At 33.1% G+C, this 20,195-nt stretch overlaps 1 protein-coding gene across 4 annotated transcripts in view; it reads right to left on the minus strand.

Annotated features, from left to right (window-relative positions):
• Window positions 1-20,195, minus strand: part of LOC117116506 (A-kinase anchor protein 9-like) — a gene marked incomplete at its 5' end in the record, with an annotated part of 74,580 nt that overhangs the window by 15,144 nt on the left and 39,241 nt on the right. For all 4 annotated transcript variants that reach the window (XM_033260583.1, XM_033260579.1, XM_033260589.1 and 1 more), the window contains 14 exon segments: window positions 100-394; window positions 769-1,056; window positions 1,597-1,767; window positions 5,201-5,362; window positions 7,860-8,189; window positions 11,887-12,006; window positions 13,046-13,477; window positions 14,607-14,726; window positions 15,100-15,332; window positions 15,735-15,905; window positions 16,117-16,347; window positions 16,581-16,754; window positions 17,376-17,617; window positions 17,846-17,985. In XM_033260583.1, the coding sequence (XP_033116474.1) occupies window positions 100-394; window positions 769-1,056; window positions 1,597-1,767; window positions 5,201-5,362; window positions 7,860-8,189; window positions 11,887-12,006; window positions 13,046-13,477; window positions 14,607-14,726; window positions 15,100-15,332; window positions 15,735-15,905; window positions 16,117-16,347; window positions 16,581-16,754; window positions 17,376-17,617; window positions 17,846-17,985 (3,109 nt within the window).

Below are 20,195 nucleotides of genomic sequence, written 5' to 3' on the forward strand. Positions count from 1 at the left end.
ATTAGGTTCATCCAGTTAAGTATTCACGAAATAGACTAAGTATCTATATGCATGACACAAAATAATTTTATTAATTCATGTTATATTACATGTTATTACCTGTACTGGTTTGGGGACTGATGGGCGACGAAGTGAGTTGTCTCATCTGCTCTTGATACTCCCTTCGTAGTCTTTCGATTTCTTCCGAATGAGCAGACATCAGATCTCGGTTGACCTGCAAAATTGCTTGCTCTAGCTCCCGTTTGTGTTTGCATCTCAGCTCATCTATCTGCTGGTTGTGTTCAGCCTTCAGTTGGTTGATGCGCACTGTCGCATCTCGTTCCATGTTAGTCTGAATGTCATGTATGTGATCCTGGTGCTGCAGAGTCAGTTCTCGTCTAATTTCATCCAATTTCTAACAGAAATCAAATAAAATATATTCAGTAAATATAATATTAGATTATGTTCTTGTCTAGTAGCAGCCAACATGTAGCAAGTAAGATAAATTTATTATTGGCTTAACAAAAATACTAACATAAGAGGCTTGCCATCCCAAAATCAGCGTACTGTCACTAATTATTAAACTGAATAATTAGCATTAGAATGTGGCAGCATTGTATACTTCAATACAGAGAAGCCGTAATACATTTACTTATAACTGGTAATGTAAAGTCGATTCCAGTATGACCCATCATTTTAAAGCTTACAATATGGAGAATTTGGTCACTAATGCTGGTTTTGGGATGGTAGGCTGCAATATTATTAACAAAACAGACTATGCATACATACCTGCTGTAGTGTTTTTCCAGGAGACAGTCCCTGTAAACTGGTTAATCGCCTATCGTAATCCGATTCAAGCTGCCGTACACGTTCACCTTGTGCATCACAGGCCTCCCTTAATGCAGCCAACTCCATCTTGTGCTTGGCCTCCATAGCGACAAGCTCCTCGTGATGTTGATTTTGAAGCTCTTGAAGTTGATCGACAGCGGCATGGCTAAGCTCTTGTTGGCGCTGTAAGATGGCCTCCTCAAGTTCATCTACTTGTAGCTTTAGCTGTAGGATCTTCATATCTTTGCTCTGAGGAGGAAAATATTTGTCAAATGATCTATTATCTCTTCAAGTACGTACATCATAAAACATTTGACTCTTTTAATTTCAATCAGTACACCTAAATTTATAATACAAGGTCACATAAACTATGAAAATAACAAAAACATAATGGAACATATTAATTAGTCACATTTGTATTAGATTTATAACAATAAAATTCTTTATAAAAAATAAAAGTCATCAATAGTAAAACCATACAATTTTTGATTGAAAAAATTCATTGGTAGGAATTTCAAATCATATAATTTTTTTCAAACTTAAGCAACATCTGTCAGTTGTTGTGATAACTACTTGAATTTTCTTGAAGAATTTATGAAAATTATATTGAAAACGAATGAAATTATTGATTTTAACAATCACTTATACATTTCGTATTTTTAAATATTGAGCCTGGTTAGAATGTACTGTTCTACCAAGTGTATAAATAATAAACTAACTACAATATAAGTTTGTACTACTTTACTATTACTATTACTTTTTATAACATATTAGTATACAATAGCTTACGTCAATATCTTGTTGAAGTCCATTGATCTGGTCTCTGAGGTTATCGAGATCTTCACTGCTAGATCTGGAGACCCCTTGCAGACGAGCCAGCTGCATCTCCAGCTGACTGACCTCATGCTCCCGCACTCCCAGTAGATCACGCAAGGACTCCAGCTCATTGTCAAGCTGTTTCTGGAAAAATTTTAAATATTCTTTTGTCATTCAAATGGAATAGTAAGAAACACGACAATTACATTGTGTAATCTATCATTAAAATTTGGTTTATATTTTAACTCATAAAAAAGATATAAAAAAGAAAAACAATAACAATAATTTTTTTTTAATCATTTACTATATTTAGCTTGGTTATAGAAAATTAAGCTTTCTATAACCAAGCTAAATATAGTAAATGATTACTATATTTAGCTTGGTTATAGAAAATTAAGCTTTCAACAGCCAGACTTTATGGACTCCATCTTGTTATTGTCTACCATAATTTTAATATATAACAATAATTATAGCTAACTTTCTAGAAACTTACAGTGATGCATAATTATAATTATCTGTAAAAGAAATATACTGCAGTGTATTATATATTCGAACATTTAAATGCAGACTGATACTGTACTTTTTTTTCTACAATGAATTACTCTAGCTGTTAATAATCTACTATGTTTTATGAATCATTTACATTACACTAACTTACCTGGATAAACCAATAAATGTTTATCCGGAAAAAGTATCTCACTAACATCACTCATGGTTTGTTTAATATAAGAAACACTTGACACTACTTAGCAAAAATATGAATTATAATGCTAGCCTGCTGGTAATTAGAATTAATAGCTGCCATGCATAGTAGACACAAAACACATACCTTCCCTCCTAGAAACAAAACCTTTTACTTTTCAATGAATATTAATTAGGCTTAGGCACTGGCTGCAGCCATGTTGGGTTCAAATAATGCTAGTCAACTTACATTCACCGGTGCAAACAGAAAAAATGGTTCCGTCAAACACTCCGTCATCGAAACAACAACTAATCTATGTTGGTTACTTTTACAAGACAAACGTCATTATCCAATCATAACAAAACACAGGAGTGAAAACAAGACTCAACCGTGCCTCCGCAGGGTACCGCCATCTGATTCTGATATCGTGTCAAAGGACACAGCTTATAATCAAGCTAATTTACATTGAGTGGTGAGGACCCTGGGGTCTACGTACAATCTATTTAAACACGCATACAGGGTATCACTGTGTAGTGCATTGTGGCTTGATTTGTGAGTAATAAACCACTGGATTAATCTTTTAAATTGGCAAAAATTAATACATCAGCTCTCTGCCATATTAATATAGATTTTCCCCCTTTTGCTTACAAGTTACAGTATGTAAAAATGATTATTGTGTTTTAATTTTGATAGGATTTCATATATATTGTAACAAATTAAATAAAAATTCAGAAAGATTATCTATCCAATTATTTTTAAACATAGAAATTAAAATTTTATTTAAATTGTTAATTGTTTTCATTTCTTTATTATATTAAATACCTACAAATTAACAGTATTCAGAAAATATAAATTTGATTAAAAAAAATCCTTTAACAACATTAATTTAAAATTGTGATTTCCATTGTTATTTTGATATCGATGGATCAACTACACAAACATTCAGAATCAAAACTAATTTAATCCCCCATTAAAAAAATTACCTGAAAGATAAGCAAGGCAGCCAAAGCAGAGAAGTTGGGTGATTACTAATAGCGGAACAGCAATTGACTGATGATTTTATAAAAGAGGAAGTATATCTGCACAGATAACAAGTTTGAATATCTTCCCAAAATGCCAGAAACTAAACATTGTATTGACATGGCCATACGCTTTTGATTATCCATTAATAACAATAGCGGCTACATATTACCTTTGTCACTAGTGTTCTTATCATGTTTCATTTTCTTCAGAGTGGATGTTGTTGTTTAAATTTGAAAATTACTTCATGCAAGATGCAGAAATTAAATTTAAAGCATCTTTTTCTTAAATCTATAAATAGTATTTCAATTTATACACTGTATTTATATATTTTCTTTTTTTTCAGAGCTATACACTGCTTTTTGAAAAAGCCTTGCAGTACATACACACAATTCAGTCACTTCTTTCTGAAAGGATTCACAATAATAAAACCTTAGTAACTAGAACTACTTTGGCAAATTCTAATAGACCTCTAATGTATTAAACTGAATAACAGGCTCAGGTTTACTATCAATGTACTAATATCATAAATAAATACCATAATGTCAAGGAGAGGATGAGCACTTTAAACTAATTGAATTAGTAACACAATTCCAAGACATTTCTGATAATATTAATGACCTCTAACCTGTGTATTCTTTGTGTTAATATCCACATGGCAATATTTTAGGATGCTAAAAATTATTTAACAAACACTATGTGCACAGAAATATAAAATATATTTAAATAATGTAAACAATAATATTAAATAATTAAATATCTCTGCAATCATTTGTTTCATTAAATTAATTGATAATCATCAGTTGCTAACTTGATACCACTGTGAAACTGTGTTATAAACCAAAAAAAAAAAAAAAAAATGATACATACTAGAGCAGAAAAAAATGTTTTGAAAAATGTTAAATTCATTTGCTAATGAAACCAATGTTCTTGCTTACAGTAGCTATAAGCTAAATTCAAATCTACCTTACCCACAGAATTCCCATGACACCAATATAGGAACTTTTACAACTCAAGAAACTCTACTCCACACAAAGCCCACATCACTACTACCATACTTTGAGCAGGATAAACAGTGTATCCAGACTAGTAGTACCTACAGTTGAGCATAATAATGAATAACCTTTCAACTATGATGACTTCCTACTTGCTAACCAGCATTTCCTGTTATGTGGACAAAGCTAAACAGTTGTCATAATGGTAAGGTTTTGATTTGACGACCAACAAACAGTAGTACTGTATTAATTTTAATAAAACAAATTCTCATAATCTGGAAATCTCCAATGAGGGCAGTATAATAGAGGCAGTAGAGCTAAAAACATATCTATTAATCAATCAACTATTAATCAATCAATCAGTTGAGTGTTTTTAGAGCTCCTCATGAGGGCAGTATAATTGAGGCCTAAAAGATCTATTAATCAATCAACTATCAATCAATCAACTATTAATCAATCAACTTCATGACGGCAGAGTAATAGATGTAGTATAGCTAAAAAACATCAATTAATCAATCAGCTGAGTGTTTCTAGAGCTCCTTATCGGAGATGGAAACCCCCTTATCGGAGATGGAAACCCCATTCACATTTCAGTTAGTTTGGGCTACATTTTCGAATGTACAGTAGGGACATTATTTTAGTCTGGACAAGTTGTAGAAACAGCTTTATCTAAATGTGACATTTTCAGCTCACCTTTATATCATAACCTATGGCTTTTGGCTATTTTAGTTGCTGCATGCTAGTTTCATGTTTTATGAATTATTCCTTATTGTTTTTTTTTTCCAGATCATCATTTTAACATTTACATGTTGCATTCCTACTATGAATAAACAGTTTAATAATTTAAAACTTGCTCAACAAAGAAAATTCATAGGCCTACCTTTATCATGTCATTATCTCGCTCCTGTTGCTCCAAAACCTTCAGAACTGTCGGGTCAGCGAGTAGATCTCGGTTCTTCTCATTGCATAATGCTTCGTGCAGTTTGCTTATTTCTTTATCACGCTCCTGTAACATCTCCTCAAACTCAGCCTTTATGTTCCCCTGCAAATAAATAAATAATTTGAAATTAATCGAGGACAAGCAACCAAGCAGTCAATTTTCACATCCTGGGCAGAAGGTTGTAGTAAAGCCACTGACAGTTGTAGAAATATAACAATCTGTGTAGAAAAATTGTAGTTAGTTGTAACAGACTACACATAACAAAATAATTAAACTTCCGGTACACCATGTGTAATAAAGTTGTTTTTGAAGTAAAACCACTGGTTAATTTTCTCTACAAATACACATTTTGACTATACCTACTATACTTAGTGGATACATAAAGGACATTCGTAAGCATTTTATTTTTGTTTACAAAATGCTCTGTAACATCGGAATGGAACATCTGACATTTCTTCAGGCACTTGGCAGTTCTACACAAGTTTATGTACAGTTACATTCAAAGGGTCAAACAAAACTACTGTATAGTTTATCACAACAAATCAGGGAACAAAAATCACAGGATTAATGGAGGCATATCAAAACTGCTGATGAGAAATCATTGATTGTCTAGTTATTCTAAGCAGTGGCAAAACAAAATGTCAGTTGTCAGATACAGTTGACCTGCTTTTCAGCTTCAGCGCAACCAATGGAGAGAATGAATTACCACCCATGTAGTGTAAAAATACCAATTAATTAACTGTGCTTCAACCTGATTGTAACATCCACATTAGACGTACTCTGTTCAGTATAATATTTAATGTTAAAATGGAGTACTTACAAAGAAAAAATGATTACAAGCATTTGTAAATGAAGGTAATCCTTTACTAGTATATTCCCAGTTTGAAAGCTATAGTATGACACGCAAAGACTGTAAAACAAATGGTCATTTCTACATAGCTCTACTACAACCTTAGTACACCTTTCATGTTTACCTAGAATATGATGCAGCCTTGTTGGATATCAACACCTGCCTCAAGTAAAGAGCACAAAGGTATCTCCATGCCAATATACTACAACCTAATACACTGATTACAAAACAATTTGAAGAGTTGATATAAACAATGCTCTCATATAATGCTTACTGTTTGACCGGTGTCCCAACCAGCGCAATACTGGCCTATGTGCAGCTACATCCTTATAAACTCAATGGACGTTCATTTTTACTACTAATAATAGCTTCAATGTCATACCAACCCTGGTAAAACTCTTCCAATTACTGTCTTTTCACATTCCAAACCTTTTGTGCATGGTAAATCACAAAATAACTGGTTCTACAGACAATGAATTTTAAGCTAGTATGCTTCCATGGCAACAGAAATATTTTAAAAGACAGCTTTGTTTGGATGCTTCGTCTTGCCTGAATGCACAGCTAAACAAAACCGGTTTGGCACAAAAAGGAAGTTAATACGTCTGTTACTCATAACTAATTTAATAATGCTAACATCCTTGCCGCATTTTTGATTATACTTCGGATAAAAAAAATAAATATACTTTGCTATGAATATTTGTAAAAAACATATTTTTAATTTAATAAAGCCTTAATTTCAAGACAGGTTGAATGGAAAGTTAATCAAGCAGAACTTAACAAACTCATTAATTCTGTTTATACGTACTTCTTAATAAGTACATTTGCTCTTTGTATTGCTAGTCATCACAGGTATTTTTTAAATTCTGATCATTAAAAAATATCAGCTAGCCACAGTAGAGTATAGGTTTTGTATAAAAGAGAAAATACATTGAGAGCGAGCGAGTTAATGGGAACTTCCTCAATCAGGATTATGGTACATTGTAAAGCGAGACAATTATAGCAGTAGATTAAGAGCAAGTGTGGTAATAGAACATCATTATTCTTTCAAATCACAGAATACTGTGAGTGCGTGAAGTAATGGGACATTCCCTAAATAAGACAAAGTACATTGTCAACCACAACACACTGGCAACAAGTGACTGAAAGAACCTGTCTGCGAAAACTAGGCTAAACTACATCGAAGGACATGGTGAATGGAGAGTATAATAGTGGCTGCCTGATATATTTTAAGTCCCAGATTAACTTATTAAGCTGCTGTTGAATTCAATATATATTGTTGATTGTCACTGTCAACAAATTTTTGCTTAAATCAAAGAGTATAGAAAAAAAAAACAAGAGAGTGTAGTCCCATTTGTAAATACTCCCCTAATCTACGATAGAATTTGCCATCGTCGTCATGGAGTGGACCCACTATGAGTTTTAGGATGTGCGTTCACTTTAGAGTGGTATGATGGTAAAGAAAAAGAAATAAATCTACCACCCTCTATGAAAGTACTGCACCATGTGAGAAACCGATAAACAAAACAAACCGTGCGTAGTGTAGTACTGGGCAATGAAGAACATACAAACAGAGCAGCGGGCGTCCTCTACTGGCTGCGTTTGGCTATCGTTCGTTTACGTTCTCAACGAGCGTACTAGGCTCTCAGGCTGTTTCTATACTCTTTGATTATATAGACCAACTTCAATTTTATGCAGATGATGAACGTTGAACTGGAGAACCTTATTACTTCAAAGAGATGGAAAACTTACCAGCTGTTCAGCATAATCTTTTTCAGCAGGACCTGGTGCTTCTGCCCCTACAGGTGGATGCCCAAGAGCAGTATCTCTACTACTTGTCACCAGGACCTCTTCCACGTGAGCTGGTGATGTATCAAATGTATTCTGCTTCGAAAGCTCCAACTCCTGCTGGTCAACCTTCTCCTTCAGGAATTGGATATGATCCTGGGCTTGTGTAAATTGTTCCGTTAGATGGTCAATTTCCAAGTTCTTTTCGTCAATAAGTTGCTGAGCAAACTCGGGCATTGATTCATTTCCATCACCATCCTTTCTCCTGTTCTCTTCTGCCTGCTTTAACTCATTCTGCAAATCAATTTTAAAGAAAATATTATTTCAATAAACAATCAAACATTTTTCTTATCAGACATGGTCTAACAATGGTAATAATGATGACAGTGGTGGTGATAACAATGATGCTATACAGATTATGATACCAATGATGATACTTTTGATAACAAATAACCATAAAAATAATAATTACTAAACAACAAAAAGCAACAACTACAGTTTAGTAAACTGAATCTTGACTTTTGCTTGATCAGCTTACATCAAGTTTTTTTTTAATGAATTATTAAGGAAAGAATTGAAAATAATACCACTTAACACCATACCAATAATCAATAAAATAATAACAAATCTAATAATATGTCAATAAATTTTAAATACTTAAATAATATAATAATATGCAGTAATTGCTAAATAATTTACCAAAGAAAATTAGCTGCAATTTGATATGTTGTACTGACCCATTTAGTGAAAGGCCAACAACAATTTTTAGAGCATATTAATTAGATTAATTCATCCAGATTAATGAAGCAAACATAAATAAAATGGAATGCATTGTCAGACCAATATTGCAATGATTTTCACACTATTGGTGTTGACAAACAACTCCCTGAATGGAGGCATTATCAAGCGGATTCCAAAGTGCATCCGGAATTTAGAAGTTATGATGCAATGAGTGTTACTCGTAACATTTTAATTCCAATCAAAATAAATGTATTTTAAAGACAAGTACGAACATCTATTTGGACACTTTAAGCTTTTGCCAGTGAGCACTAATAAGCTGGTGTCTAAATAAATATTCACATAAGAAACTAGTCTTCAATTGTAATTTCAGGTTAAGGACTGCCTGGAGTGGATGTTATTTCAATTCAGTTAGCGAATTCCATTTAGCCATTTATCAGATTTTATAGGTAATGTCTTTCACAATTAAGTCTAATTTCTGAGATTCACTGTCCTTATGTTACTAATATTATAATCATAATCTTTTACTCTGAATGACAACATGCCTGCCGCACAAATCTAACTCCCGCACAAATCCAACTCCCACACAAACATTGAATATCCTCTAGTCAGGAGGCGCACTCGTGTGTTATTCCAATGGGACATGTTGATGTTACACATGTGCACGTAATGACCTTCAATCATAAGCCAAAAATCATGTTGACATAAATGTGGACAAACAGTGGCAGTCATCAAGCCTCATATCATAGTCATGTGGCATAGTGATATACAGTGGCCTGTAGTGTACCATGCAGAAAATGCAGTGGTCTTCAGTCACAAGCATCATCACGTCAACACAAAAAGCGGACAATCGGTGGCCTTCAGCTACAAGCTACACATCACGTTGATGCGTCATACCAAGGAATCTCCCAGAAAATAACCCATCTCCCACCCATTTGTCTTGCATAAGTCAGTGTTGATTGGCATCACCATATTAAAGTAGCAAAACAAAATTAGATATGCTATTAAAGAATGTTTGTTTAAACAATTTCCTGGAATTGACTTCTTCAAACTTGGGACCCCAGATCATACCTGCAGTAGGTGTACCTGCAAACATTGTGGTAATGTACTGTACCATGCAGCAGAATATTCATGAGCCATCACATCATGTTGATGTTTTAACAACATTGCTTCATATTTTCTGACGGTTGTCCGTCACTTGGGAACATTAACCAATTGAATAATATTCTTATCAATAGCACACACTAGGATTGCTGCGTATTGTTTGTTGAGCCATAATCATCATCCATGAAAAATATTTAGCATTTTAATATACATATGGTTAAACAAGAAATTTGATAAAAATACAGTACAAGTATGTGTTGCAGTTTATGCATTTATATGACTATTCCTGGTACCTTATCCGACATCAATTAACTAACTATATCCTTCAAATAAATATAAAATAATCTACAAATAAATGAATGAAATAAGTGTTCACATTACCTAACCTCTATAATAAACTACAGTTCGAAGAATGTTTAACACTAAAAAAATAACAATTTTTTTTTTTGGTATAAATAGTAACTTCCACAGAATCCAGAAAATAGATTCAGTTTGGTGGAATTCCTTAGTAAAAGATAGGTATAGTAACTAATAACAATAATATTCTAAGGTAGAAGGCTACAACTAACCTTTAATGCTCTGTGGCCATTTCATAAAGCACCATATCACCTGCCCGACAATATCATAATACAGATGAATTGCATCTGTAGCTCTATTTATTTATTGTCAGTCTAAGCATATTCTATTCTGTGCATATTGATTGGTATGTAAATTAACTACGGATTGTAAGGAAACACTGAATTCAATATGAAAATGAAACATTGATTGCTTTTGTTGTCAAATATGAATAAGTGTTACCACGTGGCATTAGGTATTCTCTAGTATTCTCTCAAGGATGGATAAATAGTTCAACCATCACAGCTTACAAGTTTAATGTACTGAACAATAACAATTAGATAATGACTGCTTAAATGGCTGGTAACTGGAATCAATTCTCACCGTAAATAACCCAAAAAAATCTTTGAATCACAAAAAATCCCACCTCCTATTGGAGAGCATGCATTAAAAGCAAAGAGCTTGTTAAAAAATCTATTTTACGAAGTGCTACTGAAACAAGTATTAAATATTTTATTAGCGCTATGAAAATGCAATATTATTTAGGATATAATTATTGTTAACAAGTTTAATATTTATTATTGATATTAAATAAATTTAAATATAGTGCTCATTGGAACAATTTCAACAGTATGCTCAGTATAATATAGAAATGTAATAGCAAGCCTAATTTAACTTATTGTAGAAACTTGTGATTTTTAATAGACTTCAGACCATGATAATGACAACCAAACAAGAGCTTATCTAATACCTCAAGAATCAGCTTAAAACATGTGTCAAAAGATATCATATAAAAACATCCTTAGATGGTAATCTCTAGCTAATAATTCAACACATTAGATTACATGAAAGGCAGCAACAGGCCATTTATCTTTCCTTAAGTAATAAAATAATTACTAAAAGGTAGTACAGAATTTTAAAAAATGGTAAAAAAACATTAATATCCATGACTTATATGACCTTTGTTATAAATATAATTTTCTAATTTCCTATAATACAATGAAGTTGAGAATGTCTTGTGTCAATGGTGACTTTTCAAATGCTATCATTTCACTTGTTCTGTACGGACATATTTACAAACGTATTTACCGTAAGTATAAGCAATGTAACATACACTACATGATTGAGTTTACGACTTCAGAAAGTGCCTGGATGCAAGTCTAATAATCAGATTGTGTCAAACTGTCGGTGATAGAGACGTTTACAACTGCTTTAAAATACCACATATTATATGTGATTGCTCTCAGCCGTTTGTCGGATAAATTCAAAATTTAGATTCTGCTTGAATTTTTAAAAATAGTGTTATGAATATTTAATTCATTGGATATCAGCCATATAAACGACTGGTTTTTCTAGTCACAAATTAAAAATTTTGACATAACAATACTCATTCATGCCACAGTTCTCATGTTTTTCAAAATCCAAACCATGATCACCACTTCTCTAAAAGAATTGGAATGTTTTTTTCAAGACGAGTGAAGTTCTGATTCAAGTGATCACTGGAACACAGGCAAGTCGATTTTCAAATAGGAAACAGGAAAAATACATAATATTAACCAAATAATATAATATAGTTTGTGTATAAAGTACTTACCAACTGTGCAGCCTGTTCTTTTTTAACTACCTCAAGCTGCAACGTAAGTTGCTCAATTTCCTCATCCTTATTAACGATTTCATCGCGGAACTGCTCAAGTTGTTCTACCAATTCATCAATCTGAGATAGGTATAGATAAATATGTAAGCAATTAGTTTAAACATACATCAACATTTATTATATTTTAAACCTACTTTCACTTGAACTCTCCATAAGAATGTATCACAGATATGTAATTATTTCGAAAAGGTGTTTCACTTCAGGAAACTCAATAGAAAATGACGTGTTGTACTGAATAGTCAGCACATACTCAAATACTTGTCAAAAAAATCCTGCAAGTGAATTGGTTGGGAATTGAATGAATGACCTTCAGATATTTTGCTTGACTATCATTACCACCAGATCACCGAGATTGTGCTTAATACCTAGGATAAAACGATCTTCATCAGTTTGGACAAAACATAATTCCTAAAGAAAGATGTTGTGGTTCAGACAAATATAGTTTTTAGGTAAATTAAACAAATCGGCAGTGATGTTGTTGGTCTATGAGTTTATAAAGTCTCTCCCTCTTCCATTGTCTGCTATAGGATATTGTCCATTTACGCAGGAAATTATTCTATTAGGAAAACTTAGGCATTTATTGTTTTTATCCAAATGGTGTTACCATAATAGAGCAGCAGATTATGGAATGCAAAGGAATGTTAAGCCAAAATTAGGCATTGCCAAAATTAATTACTGTCAATGTAGTTTAATAAGCTAACAAGAGAAGTTAACAAACAAGGGTACAAATCTCTAATTTTAATTATTTTTTCCACCAATAGTGCATGTACTGGTCTTAATATCCAGTGGTTTCGTGACATCCTAACCCAGACTGAAATACATTTTTAGTTCATACTTCAGCTTATGAATGGAAATAATAAAAAATTGATGTCTGTTCTTTACAAGAAGCTTATCTGTGCACAAACCTTCATTTTAATCTTTCAGTTTCTGAGCCTTGGGGGTATACATTTTTTCAAGGGCAAACAAAATTACAATAAAAATCTAACTAAAATATGTTGGGTATCACTGTCCCAACCCATTACAATACAACTGTCACAAAGTAGGCCTAATATGTGTTCCAGAGAATTATAACAGATTTTAAAAATATATTCGAACTTACTTCTTTTTGTTTCCTCTCACTAGCTTCTCTCTCTGTGGATAACTGTTCAGCCAATGAGACTGCCGGTTGACTATCAACCTGAGACGGCGCCAGATTCTCATGTTTGATTACCTCCAATTGGGATTGCAACCGCGACAGCTTTATCAGACTATCTTGCAACTGCTGCTGGAGAACATCTTTGTCATTTGTCAACTCGTCTTCCACCTGTCTCAGTTTCTCGAGTTCCTTCTTCATCTCTTCCTCCTGTTGTTTATTCTCCTGTTCAGTTTGTTTTTGTTGGTCAAGTTTCTGCTCCAGCTCTCGCAGTTGGCTCGCAAGTTCCTGAGATGTTTCTTGTTTCCAGCAAAGGTCATTCTCCAATTGCTGGATTCTCTCTTCGGTGGCCTGCTGCAATTCAACTTTGTCTCCAATCTCATCACGAAGGTCTTGCAACTAATTCAAATAAATATAAAACATATGTTGATTAGTAATCAATAAATTTAAATTGTTTGAACTTCAAACAAATGGGATAAATTTGCATAGATTTTTTTCAAATTATAAGAGTATAAATGAGTAAGAGACAGGTTGTTGGATTCATGTTCAATGCATTTATGCTTAACTAGAATAGTTGCAACTTGTTTTATAATTGTTATTAATTTTGCTAGCAGTGTTGTACAACAATGTTAATGAAATAACTGTATTGTGATTCGTTGCATGTTTCATGTACTGCAAGCACCACATCCATAGCATTATGACTCATTGTTGCTAATGCAGTCCCTGGGCCGATTGAACAAAAAATAAATGAAATAAAATATGGACCTATCGACCTGAGTTGGCATTGTTGCAACATTTCCACATGGACTTCCAATTGTTAAACATGCTATTAAAATACGTAACATTTATTAATTACTGTATATATATATTGAAAGAATGAGGAAAAATATGGGTCCATACATGATAGAAACCATGAATAACCCATAAAATTAAGTTAACTCTTATTTTTTACTTTTTATAATACTTTTTAAACATAATAGTTGTGAGCCTAGCTTAATCACTGGACCTAACTTCCTGTTTTTTGGCATGACTAAGTAGTTGTCAACTTGATTTTGAGAAAATGGGTGCAAAATTAACTTTGAATCATTTCTAAAATGAGCCACACTGCTGTATATACACGGGGTATTTTTTTCACTGTAGGGAATATCACTGTTTAGTATCTAGACCTATAAACAAGGTGTTTATATCCTGTAGTTTGCAACTTAAAAAGAAAAAAGAAACATCACATTATTCACTGTATTTTATCTTTGGGTCTCTCACTAACATACTCTCAGATATTTATCTGTCAGACATAATAATATATTTTATCAGAATTTGATAGCATTATTTACGTAAATGTTTTTCTATGCTAGAAGTCAAGGTTGTTACTATTCTATTAGCTGACACACACAAAATACACAGAAAATCACCACATAAAGTATGTTCTTATATTATATCTAACTACATGTGTATTGTATTTACCTCCTCGCTTGAGTATGTGTCTAAATTTTTTTAGCCAGATGCGTTTAACTAATAACGTGTACTTTACCTCTTTTACCAGGTGTTCATTACTAGGAGCCTTGTCGCCTCGGTTCTTTAACTCATTTTCTAAACGACGAATCTCTTTCTGAAACTCCTCTCTCTCTAGTTCCCTTTCATTTGCTTGCGCCTAAAAAAGAACAATTTATGACAAATCTGGTTGAATAAAACGAATCCAAAATCCCAAAATATAAAAAAAAAATGCTTAGCTTTCTGAGATACCAGGTTAAATATGCTTGCCCAGTATTTTCAATGGAAGCATAGAATGATACCACTGCGCTGAATCCAATTTTTAAATCCAGATACCACTGATTAATATCAGAAGGCACAGAAATATCAAACTAATGCATTCTAAATTATCTTTTGTTGAACACAACAAGTTTGAAATGATTGCGCTTATTTTAATAATATATTAAAACTAATTTAAGAGGGTAGCTCTTCCAGCATTGCTGATAATTAGGAGCCTCATACATATTAGATACAATACACAAATTTGAACGTACCCCAAGGAACTGTTTATCTGATCTTTGTTGTTTTTGTAAAGCAGCAAGTTGTTTTTCAAACTCTTCTTTCATTGCTTTCTTCTCCTCTGCTAAGCTGTCTGTCTTGTTTATCTGTTCTACAAGCTGAGACTCCATTGAATGCAACTGCTGTTCCGTGGACATCCGGTCCTTTTGGGCCTGCTGCTCCTGCCACAGCTTTTCCTGCCGCAGTCTGGAATTCTCTTCTATCAATCCTGAAAGGGTTGTTTTAAGAGGAATTCAATCAACGATAGTTAATATCAATTATGTCACAGTAATTTGTTATAATAATTTGAATAAATAAATATGCTCGCCAAGACCTGGAAATTCAGTCAAGCATGGATAGATAAATATATTTCATCTTGTATGCCAATTATACCAGAAAAAATGTAACAACAATCAACTTATTGCAATGGCGAGCAGGAAGAATTTGCATATAAGGATGCTGAAGGAAGTAATAAACATTTTTGGTGCTTATACTAGAATTTTAATTTAATCAGACCAATGTAACATTAATCTATTGATACTTACAATACTCTTGTATTGCTAGCAATACTTTTTTTAAGGAAGAAACAATTGTTAAAAAACAATAACTATAAATTCTTTTTTTTTCTTACCCATATCTTCCTCCCCCAATGCCTTTTGTTGCTCTTCAAGTATTTTCTTCTCTTCTCTGATTTGGTCCCGCTCTTTCTCAAGTTCAGCTGTCCTTATTAACAATGTCTGTAATTGTGGATTTTGACTGGCCTGTACTTTGCTTAGCTCATCAGTATATCCATCTAACAAACCTGTTCAATAATTTTAAGTTCGATGGGAGAACAACGAAATAAGTCTCATTTGCAGGTCATTTATAGAAAGTGGACTACTGCAACACTTGATTGCTAATATATTAAATTCTGATTGATAGCAAGTACATGCCCAATGACAATGAACAAACATTTTGTACCTACTTAATCTTTATAGTATTTATCTTTATCTGAAGTACTAAACATACTGTACCTTGTTTGCTATCTAGCTCTCTGCTGACTCTTTCCTTTTCTTCAACTTCCTCTTTCACCTGCTGCAGCAGTTGCTGTTGGCGATCTCTCAGCTGGCTCAGTTCATCTTGGCTGCTCATAGTTGCATCTAGCAGTTCAGTCTGCATGCTTCGTGCCTGATGAAGCTGCTGGGTGGTCGCTGCCATCATTTCCAGCAGCTTCTCCACAGCCGACTGCAGACGGCCATTAGCACCTGGAAAAAACCAAGAACGCTGACAATTAAAATTGGTATATACTGTCAACGTCTATGTGACTCAATCTGTGCAAGTATGGGTAAGGAAATAGGTGTATTGGTATAATACAATTATACTATATGTCAAAAAAAAAAAATTAAATGCAATATAATCATCTAATCAATTTTGCAATAAATGTGCATTATAGTCAATTACTTCATTAACCAGGAAATTATGTATAGCATAAGCTCACCCAATACAAGCTCTTCACCCTCAGCATCCAAGTCTGGCCCAGCAAAGATGCTCTCAGCCAGCTGCTGTGAAAGCTCTAGGCCTTCATCACTGTAGATTGAACCTATGCTGGTGTCCTGCATGCCGTCGGGAGATTCTAGATGGTGGCGGCCTCCAGTAGGAGACAACGGTGCACCTAAAATAAAAAAAATATGTAATACATTTCAGCACATCACTAACAAATATCTGTAAAAAATATTATAGCAAATGACATTACACAATGAATTTCATACTCGAAGTTATTTTCAACCTTCACCACCATATGATCATATTTTTGTTGTTATAGCTGAGAAGTACAGATTACTTTAAAAAAAAAAAACATTTTAGAATTTTAATAACATGTAACATATGGTCCAATTGCAAAAATTGAGTCAGCATGTTTGAATTTTCGGAAGGTATGTAACAATAAATACTGACTGGCTCACAAACATGATGTAAAAAATATGTATTTCCATTCAAAGTAATTCCATAGTTACTTGAGTATAAGCCACCCTATCCTAATCCTTAAACTTCAGATGTTTTGGAATGAAAATTTTACACTCAGATAAGTATTATGAAATTATGATGAACCAAACCTTAGACTTGACTAGGCCTTCAGGTTCATTATTTCCAGTTTCTGCCTCAAAGTGGTAAGCTTGAACTTGCAGTCAAAGTGGTAAGCTTGAACTTGCAGTTTATGCATATTCATGCACAATATAAAAACTATCAACTTTGTGTTTAGTTACAAGATAATATATAAACCTAAATGTTACTGTACCTCCAACAGCACCTAGCCTTGAATCCTCTCCCTCTGCTGCTGATCTACCTTCTGCACCTCTTCTACCTTCTGCACCTCTTCCCTCCTCTTCTTCTTGCTTAAAACTGCCTGGCATCTTCTCCTCAGTGGAAGCCAGTAGTTTAGCAAGTTGACGATTAATTGTCTCTTCTGTTGCCATAGTGACCTGGATAGATTGGCTGAGGACTCGCAGAAGATGGTCATTGGCCTGCTGAATGTTATCTCTGTGGATTACAAAAAGATAAGCAATATATTAATGTATAAAATATTATACATCATATTCCTCAATTGAAAATAAAAAATACATTTCTAAATACAAAAAAGCGAATTTGTTTACCTAGTATTTGTATGTGTGTCAAGCGACATTCAATCATAATCATAAAACCTTGTGTAAATGTCATTAGGCTCTTCAGTAATACATGTCCCTGAACGACTGATCATAACATCCTTACCTCTCGCCATTGATCCTGTTTAGGTCAGTTCTAAGCATGGCCAATAGATTGTCACTTTCTTCGTTTTCACGTTCTCGTCTGTTGATCAGCGTGTCATATTGTTTTGCTTTTTTCAGAAGTGTGTTATTTTCCTCACGAAGCTGAAGTAGTGAAATAAGAAAATTACTTGAATTTGCCGAATGCTCATGTGGATTGTTCCATTAATCAACAAGGTTTGCATTGCTGGTTTCTGTGTCAAAAGCACTTGGTGAAAGTCCAATGCAACAGATATAGGGATTATCCCATTAGGAAACTTCCCATCAAAAACTATGATTTGACAGTTAATATTCGCAACCACCAAGTTTCTTATTAACCAGAATCTTATAACATTCTCTAACAAATACAGTATTTTTATCAAATAATTCCCAAATACACCAAGTCTACAATATTACTGATACTATAGTTGAAAATTCCACTTTTACTAAAATTAATTTTATGGACAAATGTTTTCCCTGTTTAAATAATGGTACAACCCAGACATGAGGAAATTGGTAATTACTATTGAAGCTTCAGCACTGAGGGATTCCAGAATAAAGAAGGAAACATATAGTACCACTACAGGAAACATTTGGCCATCTCATAAAAAGATTACGGTATGGCCCAAATAAATTTTCTTTAAAAAAATGCTAAAGCATTTTAACTTTCTCTGTGTATTACCAGAAACACATCAATAATAGATTCACTGTACCTATATAGGGTCTGTAACTCTGCAATCCAAATGATACATTCATTGATTTATATATTTTTTATTATTTACTGGCTAAAGGTGAGCAATAATATTAAATTACAGGTCTCCCTCTAATTACAGACCACCTCCAAATTAATGTCTTTTATCTTTAAAGCTGCTAAAGACCATGGAAACCCCAGTCCCCAAGTGGTCTTTAATTGGAGGGAGACCTATATTATATATTTGTGTATTTTGTATTTTCAAATTTGTTTATTTGTATTTTAGTACTATAAAAACCTCAAAAAGAAGATCCCCCCCTCTTCAGTTTGCAAAATATTTCTCGAAAAAAGCCCATCTCAAAATGAAGCCCATGGGATTCTAATCAAGATAGATGAGCTTTATTTGAGATAGTACAATTGACATTCAAACTGACATTATCTTTGATCAATATGATAGGGTGTCAGTATCAATATTATTTTATTATACTAGCATGGTTGAAATCTAAAAAAATATTAAACAGAATTTCATAGTTGAAAAATGTCATATAGTAGCAAAATTTACAGCATTCATTTTGAAAAGAAGCCCCTCTTTAGTTTGCAAAATAATCTAAAAAAGAAGCCCATCTTGAAAAAAGACCCATCTCAAAAAGAAGCCCATCCAGGTCCTTGAAAAAAAAGAAGCCCAGGACGCTTCTATTTGAGGTTTTACGTTTTGTTGTTGGCATTCTTATTTGTCACAAATTTTTAAATCACTAATTTGTAATACGGTCTAATTATCTAGATCCACATCTTATGGTTTATAGATATTAACATTAAATTATATATAAAAAAATATATACTGCCTGTCACTAAATACAGTGCCAGCATCAGTGTGAGGACAAACATGGATCCCTGTCATCTGATCCCACTCTAGGTTGTGACTAAAATACGGATTTGACAATTTAAACAGTTTTTGTGATTGCAGTTCTTAAAGCCAGGCTTTGTAGGGAAAAAAATTATGATATGTTGTACAACTGATTTTTTGAATACACAAAAACATTAGACAAAAAACTTGGAAGCGGTTTAATGAGATACAGATTTTTTATTTTTGGGTGGGGGAAGGGGAGGAGAAATGGGTCATAACCATCCTTTTCCACCTTTTCTCCCAGTTTTTAAATATTCAAAAATCAGTATGTCATTAACCATTTAAAAGTTTTTTTAAAAGTCTTAGAAAAATCATTTGTACTTCAACATATCAAAAATGTTTTTGCTCTGGAGCCTGGGTTTAATGTTGCTATAAAACACAAAAATTTACATCTATAAAATTATTATAAATAAAACTTTTTAAAAGGTTTGAATTATCAATATTATTTGCCACTCTATTCACATTTTTGATACCTTTTTATATTGATTTATAAATTAAATTTTGATTTATATAAAATTATTTTACACAATGTTGATGTTTCCTGAATCTTCTGCTACGGGTGAATGCATTCCCCTTACAGATTTCAATAAATTATTTTTTACACATCAATAGAAATCACCAAGCAAATTTAGCAAAGTCATAAATTTGTTATGTCCATATGAAAATGATTATTATTATTATTATTGGAAAAAAAGTGTTGAGGTTATGACATCATTTCACATTGTGCTTGTTTCAATGAAA

The sequence above is a fragment of the Anneissia japonica genome, unplaced genomic scaffold, assembly GCF_011630105.1.
Source record: "Anneissia japonica isolate Jap-2015-1 unplaced genomic scaffold, ASM1163010v1 scaffold199_len4679917_cov187, whole genome shotgun sequence".
NCBI classification, from domain to species: domain Eukaryota; kingdom Metazoa; phylum Echinodermata; class Crinoidea; order Comatulida; family Comatulidae; genus Anneissia; species Anneissia japonica.